We start from the raw sequence: 9,453 nt of genomic DNA, 5'->3' as shown, positions 1-9,453 counted from the left end.
TGAGGAGGCCGCAGTGTACCCTGTGAGCCCAGGGGAGGTGCTGGCTCCTGAGGAACAAGCTGCTGGAGGCTGAGGACAAAAGGTGGCCAGAGTGGTGGTCCCCAGTTCCCCTCTGGAGCTGCTGGCTCTCAAGATGGCAGAGCTGGGGCTGAGGCTGAGATAGCAGCCCCAGCCCCAGGCTGGTTTTCCAGGGACAGGGCCTCTTCCGCTATCTGTGCTGCCCTCTGGAGGAGGTGGAAGGCCACACAGAATGGAGCCGTGAGTATGGCCAGCCTCTAGCTCTCAGCCATGAGGTCCCCGACCCCAAGGAAGAAAGAAACTGGAAATTAGGAACTGCTTCCTCATGTAACAAGGTAGGAAGTTGGGAGATCATTTACCTTCAGTCACAAGGGAGAACTGTTCCTCTGGCCCAGGGCTGCCAGTTTCCAGCTCAGAGCTCCTCCCATCCCAACATACTGTTCCCTGATCCAACAGCTTACCTGATCCAAGGGCTCCTCTGTCTGGGTGTCTTCATCATCTGCTACTTCCTGGGCGCCCCCGCTTTCTCCTTCCTTGGGTGGGGAGCTCCATATACTCCTGTAACTCCTAAAGAGGGAGGCAGCACTGGGTGATGCCCAGGCTGAAGAGCCCTCAGCATTCCTGCCCTGGACCTTCATGCCAGCCCCTTTCCCTCCCCTGAACCTGGTTCTGCATTCCCCACCACCTCCCAGGATGGCAGGGAAGTGAGAGGTGGGCCTTTGGTCCCACCCCCATCCCCTCTAGATCCCACCCCTGAAGTCTCATCGCTTTAAGCACTGTCCTTTCCAGGCGCTTCTTTTCGTGTGATGAGGCCCTGTGAAGAAGGAACAGGATATACAGATGGGGGGAGCTGGAGACAGTTATGATGAGGTTAGGACCAGCCTTTTTTTTTTTTTTTTTTTTTTAACAGGCAGTCTCCTGAGTCAGAGTAGGCTCAGACTCCTTTATCTTTTTTTTTTTTTTTCAGTGCCAGCTTTGTGTGTGGGCATTCTGCTCCCATGGACATCCCTAACAACAGCAGGGACCAATCCATGTCACTGTCAAAAGGCAGCTGAGAAGGGCCTGAGCCCCAGGGACCCCTCACCTGATGGGAATGAAAGTATGGGGAGCTTGCTTCTTGGCTGAATGGTCTGCTGGGGTCTGGCATAGAAAGTGGATGGCTTAATTCCGTCTGGTTCCTTTGGAGAGGACTGGGTTACCTGGGCCCTGTGGCCTTGGGCCTAGAGAAGGGACACTGGGCTTGGACCCTGGTTGCTGGCCATTCTTACCTTTCCTACTCCCCAGCCTGACCAACATGGGGAAACCCTGCCTCTACTAAAAATTTAAAAAATTAGCAGGGTGTGTCTGGACACAGTGGCTCATGCCTCTCATCCAGCCCTTTGGGAGGCTGAGGCAGGTGGATCATGAAGTCAGGAGATCTAGACCATCCTGGCTAACACGGTGAAACCCTGTCTCTACTAAAAATACAAAAAAAAATTAGCTGGGCATGGTGGCGGGTACCTGTAGTTCCAGCTACTCGGGAGGCTGAGGCAGGAAAGTGGTGTGAACCTGGGAGGTGGAGATGGCAGTGAGCCAAGATTGAACGCCACTGCACTCCAGCATGGGCAACAAAGCGAGACTCCGTCTCAAAAAAAAAAAAAAAGAAAAAAAAAAGATTAGCTGGGTGTGGTGGCACATGCCTGTAATCCCAGCTACTCGGGAGGCTGAAGCAGGAGAATAGCTTGAACCCGGGAGGTGGAGGTTGCAGTGAGCTGAGATAGTGCTATTGTACTCCAGCCTGAGCAACAAGAGCAAAACTGTCTCAAAAAAAAAAAAAAAAAAAAAAAAGATTATTAAGAAGATGCAGGCCAGGCACAGTAAAATCTCAGCACTTTGGGAGGCCAAGGTGGGAGGATTGCTTCAGCCCAGGAGTTCAAGACCAGCCTATGCAATATCGTGAGACTCATCTCTATATTTAAAATAAAAGAAAAAAAGAGAGGATGCAGTGAAATAAGATCAGAGCCTGTGCCAGGAGAGTTGTCAGCCAGTCACTCCCCTCCCTTCTCACCCCTCATTGTCCCCTGCGTCACCTACCCCCTGCATGTGGGGCCTACACTTCGAGCCTGGAGGATGCCTACAATGACAAAAGGAAAGGCTTGTCGTGGGCAGAGGGCATAGAGTCAGAGCACACAGACCCAGAGGGTGGCTTCCTCTGCCTGGCCTGTTACCCCTCCACCTCCCACATACATACCAGCAGCCCCTGGGCAGGGAGGGGCAGGGCACCAGCAGCTCCAGATAGGGAAGGTCCTTGAACTCATCCTCTCCGACAGCCACATAGTAATGGCCAGTTACTAGCTCCTCCCGTGCTGACAGTGGGAGCCCCTCCAGGGTGCAGAGTCTGGGAGACAGAGGTAAGCAGGATAAGGGCTGGTAGACTCAATGCTTCTTCACATTCAGCAGACTGAGGGGGTGGGTGCAGCTATTCCAAGGTGCCCACTGGCCTCTGGGCACCAGTCACCCAGGCTCTACCCTGTCTCTGAGGGCTGGGCAGAGGGCCCTCTCCCAGTGGCATAGGGGGAAGTCCCATATTGGGGAATGTGCTTTCCTTTTGCCTCTTCATCCTCAGTCACAGCTGAAGCCAGTGGGGAGGCTCTCTTTGGGGACTTTTGGGCCCTCCCAGTCCCCATACTCACTTGCACACAGCCCCACTCTGCAACTTGACCTTCTCAGTCAGGAGCTTCAACACAGTTTCCCAGTCCTGGCTGGCAGCCTGGGACAGCTTCATACTAAATGGGGGACTTACCAGGTCCCCATTCCTGAACACACTGAGACAAAAAGCCTGGTAAGGGGGAGTGTCCCCAGGAGTCCCTACATGTGAGGCAAAGGGTGGCACAGGGCCAGCAATAACCATAACACTGGTCTCTTTTCACCCATCAAGCATGCTGGACTCCTATATTCCCAACAGTAGCCAGAGGCTCCTGGAACAAACTCAACACCATTTTCTTGGTCTCACAAAAACAAAAATTGATGCCCTTGCTCCCCGACACTGGCACTCACTGAATATAGCAGGGAGCACCTGCAGGCAGCCACTGTCCAACGGCCCCATCACACAAGTGGCGAGTCACGGGAGGACCCTGAAACCCAAATCAGGCCTCCAAATCAGGAGAGTCGGGGCCTTTGGTTAGGGGTGGGTCCATCCAAGGTGTGGAGTGAGGGGGCCGGAACCAGATGGGGGCAAGGAGGAATAAGACAGGTCACACCTTTCACCAAAAGGTGCTTCGATGTTCCCTAAGTCACATTCTAACCACCCCTCCCCTAATCTGTGTTTCACAGCTTCCTCTTTCCTTTGGGGACCCCAGTGTGGAGATAAAGGCTGGGACAGAAGAAATAGTGTCTTGAAGTCCCACACCCCAGGAAGGATAGTAGCTGGCTCCAAAGTACCCCCCATGGAACTGGCAGATCCTGCTGCTTCCCTGACTTCCCAGACCAAATTGGGGGCAGTTCTAGGAGTGGGAAGACAGGGGCTGGGGCACAGGTTCCCCCGGACTCACTCGTAGTCTGCAGCTCTTCCCACCTGGATCCTTCCCTCCATGAGGTGAATAGCTGAAAGGGCAGATAGGTCACAGGTCATCTCATGGAGCCTGAGGCCTCAATAGCCTGGCAGATGTCAGTGTTGGGTTGGGGCACAGCTCACCAGATACCCCTCCCCATGGAATAGTGGCAGTTATCTCAGTCCAGTAACAGATGTTGGCACTTGAACCTGCCCTGGGACTCCTTGAGTGTTCACGTGTTGGCTGGGTAAGTGCTGGGTAAGTCTGGAAATCCAGACTGGGGTCTCAATACTAACCGTGAGATTAAAGGTCAAGAGGGCTGGGCATGGTGGCTCACACCTGTAATCCCAGCTCTTTGGGAGGCTGAGACAGGAGGATCACATGAGCCCAGGAGTTTGAGACCAGCCTGGACAACCTCATTGCTAACAAAAACAAAACCAAAAATTAGCCAGGTATGGTGGCATGCACGTGTGGCCCCAGCTACTTGGGAGGCTGAGGCAGGAGGATTGGAGTTCGAGGCTGCAGTGAGCCATGATCACGCCACTGCACTGCACTCCAGCCTGGGTGACAGAGCAAGACCCTATCTCAAAAAAACAAAAAACAAAAAAAAGTCAAGAGAAACTAGAAACTGGTGTATTATGCATCCTGCTATATCCTAAGAATGTTCTTTCATTCATTCATGAGATAGGTTGTTTTATCTCCATTTTGTATGAGACTTCAAGAAATAAGTGACTTGCCTAAAGTCACACAAGGAATGAAGCCTAGATTCTAAGTCTACCTAGCTTCCCTCCACTGGCCTTTTATTTTTTCTTTTGACAGAGTCTTACTTTGTCCCTCAGGCTGGAGTACAGTGGTGCGATCTCAGCTCACTGCAACCTCTGCCTCCTGGGTTCAAGTGATTCTCCTTCTTCAGCCTCCTGAGTAGCTGTGATTACAGGTATGTGCTACCAGGCCTGGCTCTTTTTTTTTTTGAAATGGAGTTTCACCCTTGTTGCCCAGGCTGGAGTGCAGTGGCGCAATCTTGGCTCTGCAACCTCTGCCTCCCGGGTTCAAGCGATTCTCCTGCCTCAGCCTCCCGAGCAGCTGGATTACTGTACCACCACACCTGGCTAATTTTGTATTTTTAGTAGAGATGGGGTTTCTCCATGTTGGTCAGGCTGGTCTTGAGCTCTTGACCTCAGGTGATCTGCCTGCCCTGGCCTCCCAAAGTGCTGGGATTACAGGCGTGAGCCACAGCGCCTGGCCAATTTTTATATTTTTAGTAGAGACAGAGTTTCACCATGTTGGCCAGGATGGTCTCGAACTCCTGACCTCAGGTGCTACACCCGCCTCGGCCTCCCAAAGTGTTAGGATTACAGGCGTGAGCCACCACGCCCAGCCGCTTCCCACCCCCCCTTGATCCTTGCACTATAGTAAGCGACCTCAGCTGAGAGCTAAGCATAGGACCTGGAAGCCAGACGTGAGTCAGAGACTCAGGTACTCAAATTCTTCTCCCACCCTGGAAGACAGTCTTCTCCTGCAATGGGGGATGACCCTAGCCTAACAGGAGAGTCTGGGGTGCCTAAGCACAGTGGGGAGGAATGGATGGGCGGATTTAGAGTGTTCAGTGATAGGGAGTCCAAGCAAGAAGAGCTTTTGGAAAAAGGGGCTCACCCTGTGGGGCAGTGGTCTTCCCACAGGCTGATCTTGGCTGTGATGGGCATAAACATTAATAACACACAGAATTCTATTTGAATTTCAGTTCAGCTATTTGTTGTGTATTCTTAGGCAGGTTTTCTGTGTGTTTTCCCTTTCTAATGGAGGCAAAACCACCCCCCACCCCCGACATAGACTTCAGTTAGTACCAGTAACATGCTGGTACATACATGGTAGGTACTGAATACACGCTCTTGCCATTACCTCCCTTGCTAGGCTCTTTGAACGGCCCCAGCCCACTCACTGGAGCTTGTAGAATCGTTCAAATCCAGCGGCCACATACTGCCCTCTGTTCTTCAAGTCTGCCAGGCTGGTGACAGGGTGGCCATGACAAGGTGTGTAGAGGGCACGCACAGCCAGCGGGGCCTGCACAGCTGATGTCACCTCGCGGAGGAAAGCCTCCATGGTGGGGAAGCGACGTTGACTCACCACCAGCTGGGAGCCTGGGAAGAAGGGGTCTCCATTCCGGTACACCACTACCCTCTTGGCTGCTGGACTGCCACCTGCCATAGTGTATCCTCAATCAGAGACACAGAGCTGTTGCCAGGCAACCAAGGGCTGGGAACATTGCCAATCAGAGGTGGAGTCCTGCCCTCTCACCCATGAAGGCAGAGGGAGACTGTGGCAGGAGCATTTATCTGCATTCAGGGTTTGATCCAATCTGCCCTGGGGAGATCATACTTAAACATAGGTGTTACCTTACTCTCCAGAGCCTCCTTGCCACTCTAAAGCACAAGGCTGAGTTCAATGGGGGATCAGCTTTGGGAGCTGTTCCCTAAGGAGGATGGCTAGATCTGTTCCTGGGCCATGGCTCCCAGCTGGCTCCAGGGTCAATGCCCCATGCCAGTAGGAAGTGAGCAGCAGGGCCCAGAGTCTGTCCTGGCCAGAAGCAGAAGATGAAAGCAGCCAGGCTCAGAATCTAAGAAAAACCTTTATTCCCAACAGGTCTCCCATTCCACTTCCCCTAGGTAACTCCTTAGCCACAAATTTGTTTTGTTTTTTTGAGACCATGTCTCGCTCTGTCGCCCAGGCTGGAGTGCAGTGGCATCATCTTGGCTCACTGCAACCTCTGCCTTCTGGGTTCAAGAGATTCTCCTGCCTCAGCCTCCCGAGTAGCTGGGACTACAAGCATGCGCCACCACACTCGGCTAATTTTTGTATTTTTAGTTGAGATGGGGTTTCATTTCACCATGTTGGTCAGGCTAGTCTCAAACTCCTGACCTCAGGTGATCCACTCGCCTTGGCCTCCCAAAGTGCTGGGATTACAGGCATGAGTCACTGTGCCCGGCCCCTTATCAACAAATTTGGATTGAGCCACAGGCATTGAAAGCGTGTCCTTCCTGCTTCCCTATACTCATGCCAGCTCTCTACTCCAGCTTCTCTTGGTCCTACTAGCCACCAATGGCCAGGGGCAGGAGCAGGAGGCAGAGCTGGTCAGGGAGGTAGGGTAAGGTCTTGTCTCACTGCCCTTTCATAGCATTTCCCTTTGGAACTTGATCCTCTCCAGGCTTCAGGGTCTAGCCAGGTGGTCCTGTTTTCCATGGCCTGTCCCTCCACTGTTCCTCTCCTGTACAGCCTGCCCCTGTAGAAGACAGGATCTCAGGTGACTTTGATCTCCATGGTATAGTCCTCTGCTTTTTTTGTCCTTCGTGACTAGGCTCATACGAGGTTCCATCTCTGGAGCTTCTGTCAGTGGGGATCTGGCCTTTGGGTGGTTTAGTCCTCCAGAGATCGAGGACACTATGCTCTGGCCCTGCCAAGGTCCCATCCCAGATGATGTGGTCCCCCGAGAGGCCCAACTCTTGTGTCCTGGCTGTTCGGCAGTCAGGCTCTTTGTGGTCTAGTTTTCTGGGAGACGTCTCCTTAATATTTGCGTCCTCACAGAGTGCAGACAGCTGTGTCCTGGACTTCCTGGGACAATGGTCCCTAGGTTTTAAGCCTCTGGGAATCTGGTCCTCCAGGATTTTCATCTGTAGCAGGCAGGTCCCTCCAAAAGTCTGTCTTCCATCATCTGGCCCTTTGGTGAGCCTGTCCCCCAAGGCCTGGCTGTTTGATGGGGGTCCAGACCGGCTGTAGCATGGTTCTCTGCACTTAGCCCCAGCAATGTTTTTTTGTGTAGTGGCCAAACATCCTGGGGATCTGTGGGCTGATTTGACCCTCTGACAGGAGTCATTCTCCTGTTCTCGCTCTCCAGTGGTCCTGTCTCTGTAGGACTGGTCCTCCAGTGGTGGCTCTCCAGCGGTCCTATCTCTGTAGGACTGGTCCTCCAGTGGTGCGCTCGGTTGTGACTGGTTCCTCTCACAGGTCTGTTCCCCATGTTCTGGGCACACACTGGGCTCCTCTCTGATCGGGCCTGCCTCTGGGAATCTCAGTGTTTGTTTGAGAATTAGGTACTGTTGGGGGAGAGAACATACATTGTACCAAGTAGGCCTGCTTGGGCATGGCAGGAGGTCTCTCCCAAAACCCCCACCCTTGACCCTAAATGTTCTGAAAGAGTTCCAGGGTAGTGTTACCTCCTTACGGCTATTGATGGCCTGTTGCAGCCACAGCAATTCCATGGCCAAGTGGCTGCAGTGGTACTGAAGTTCTTGAAGCTGAGGTTGGCTGTGGGGCAGTCTTGAATCTGTGGCTTCTGTGAAGGAGGGAAGAAAGGAAGGAGAAAACCTTGAGGGAGCAGACCCTGGGAAATGGCCTAGCCTTAGACTTTGGAAACTCCTTTCCCACCACTGCCCAACCATGTGATGGCCCTATTCCGGCAGAGGGAAGACGGGAAAGGGATGCAGCTTATCTAGCGCGAGCCTTTCACTCTTCAGATGGGGAGGCTGAGGCACAGTGAGGGTCAGGGGCTTGCCCTGATCTTGGCAGAGAGGTACCTGGATTCTCCATCCTTGTCATGTCTCTGGTCTCCTCTTGGCTGGGTTTCCTGTTCTGCTCCATCTGAAGCCAGGAGCTGTGATCTCTGCAGACGCTTCCTTGATTTGCTGAGCTCTCTCCTGACTTCTTCAGCACCATCTCCTCCCAGGTGGCCTCTCCCTCAGACTCTTTACATGGGAAGTGCTTCCACAGCCCCTGCTCTGGATTTGCTACCCTGTCTCCTGCTTTCCAGGTCTGATGGGATTTTGCCTTCTGAGAAACAAGAGAGATGTGACAGCCCTAGGGTTAAACCCTTTCAAGTATCTGGGCACCACGATCTAGCAGACAAGTTGCTGAGGGTTAAGGAGTGGGGTGTGAAGAGGTGGGTCTACTGCCTCTTCAGTGAGAAAAGCTTGTCACCGGGACAAGGTGGGTTCCACCCTGCCCAAGTCCCTCCTTCCCTTCTCTCCTAGGTGTGTTCTACCTCTGGGAGGAATCGCGGCCTGGGAATGCGGCCCTCGGTCCACTGAAGCGTGCCCAGGTCGCCCTCGACCTCCCGTACAATCGCCTCATACTCAGCTCGCAGGCTCTGGAACTGGCGTCGGACCAAGAAGCCCCGGACGCAGGCCTGGTATGGAGAATGAGAGGAAAGAAGTCTCTTATCACGGTAAGAGAGGGGGCATCAGGGAGGACTGTCCTGGAGAGGTCGTCCCGGCGAATGCAAGAGGCGACCCGATGGCGGGGAAAGGATAGGTGGACTGTGCGCTGGGACTCCGGGGGGCTCGAGGGAGAATGCCGGACTGGATGCCCCTCCTCGCCTTAAGGCTCTTCCCGTTTCCCTGATCCCGCACGAGCGTGTGGTGGGAGTGGGGGCGCGCAGGGCAGGGAGTCCGTGGGTCCCAGCTTTCCTCAGCGCGGTTGGGGAGGGTATCTCCAGAGGTTGGCGCGCGGTTAGGGGACTGAACGTGGCAGCGTCTCGCTGGGAGGTCCAGGTACGAGACCCCATGATTTCCCTAAGGGAAAAATCCTGTGCACCCCGCGCCCGCCCTCGCACCTGCAATGCCGACACCTTCCGAACCAGCAGCTTTTCCTCCATGGAACCCAACGGCCCTGCGGTCTGCGCGCCTGCGAAGTGCGTCATTAGTCGGCGTCGTTCCTGAGCATGCGCGGGCGTGGGCCCCGCCCCCGCCGTCCCCACGGCAACCTCCTCCAGTGCAGGGTAGAGGCGTCCTCGCGACAGGTGCACCTGCGTCGCCCCAGCCCCCGACTCCCCCTCCCACAGCCGCAATGTGTACTTGAAGGTACGCGGCGCTGGGCTGTCTCCGCGGAGGCCGGGAGGAAAGGCGCAAGGAGGGGA

General features: G+C 54.2%; 2 protein-coding genes and 1 long non-coding RNA gene across 5 annotated transcripts; 1 reads left to right on the top strand and 2 right to left on the bottom strand.

Annotated features, from left to right (window-relative positions):
• Positions 1–104: 104 nt before the first annotated feature.
• DCDC2B (doublecortin domain containing 2B) lies at positions 105–6,042 on the bottom strand. Its single transcript, XM_003891504.5, is given in 10 exon segments — positions 105–224; positions 480–536; positions 539–585; positions 1,103–1,238; positions 2,092–2,131; positions 2,249–2,395; positions 2,691–2,822; positions 3,055–3,131; positions 3,549–3,600; positions 5,488–6,042. Coding segments are annotated over 10 exon segments (1,050 nt in total). The 5' UTR covers positions 5,754–6,042; the 3' UTR covers positions 105–128.
• LOC103883229 lies at positions 224–1,351 on the top strand. 2 transcript variants are annotated; one of them, XR_004183905.1, is made up of 3 exons: positions 224–353; positions 808–888; positions 986–1,351. It is a non-coding gene; the product is annotated as an uncharacterized LOC103883229 (long non-coding RNA). The 2 variants fall into 2 exon arrangements; XR_645398.3 differs by lacking the exon at positions 224–353 and having other exon boundaries at positions 471–888.
• Positions 6,043–6,155: 113 nt separating the features above from the next.
• IQCC (IQ motif containing C) lies at positions 6,156–9,320 on the bottom strand. 2 transcript variants are annotated; one of them, XM_021938860.2, is made up of 5 exons: positions 9,151–9,320; positions 8,581–8,724; positions 8,117–8,369; positions 7,757–7,875; positions 6,156–7,636 (listed from the first exon to the last, which is right to left on the bottom strand). In XM_021938860.2, exons 1-5 carry the CDS (start codon positions 9,235–9,237, stop codon positions 6,761–6,763), a joined length of 1,479 nt encoding a protein of 492 aa, XP_021794552.2. In that variant the 5' UTR covers positions 9,238–9,320; the 3' UTR covers positions 6,156–6,760. The 2 variants fall into 2 exon arrangements, with proteins under 2 accessions (XP_021794552.2, XP_021794564.2); XM_021938872.2 differs by lacking the exon at positions 8,581–8,724.
• Between the last annotated feature and the right edge of the window lie 133 nt (positions 9,321–9,453).

The sequence above is a fragment of the Papio anubis genome, chromosome 1 (genome assembly GCF_008728515.1).
Source record: "Papio anubis isolate 15944 chromosome 1, Panubis1.0, whole genome shotgun sequence".
NCBI lineage: Eukaryota > Metazoa > Chordata > Mammalia > Primates > Cercopithecidae > Papio > Papio anubis.
Note: the sequence above shows the minus strand (reverse complement) of the source record. Positions and strands in the feature narration are given on the sequence as shown.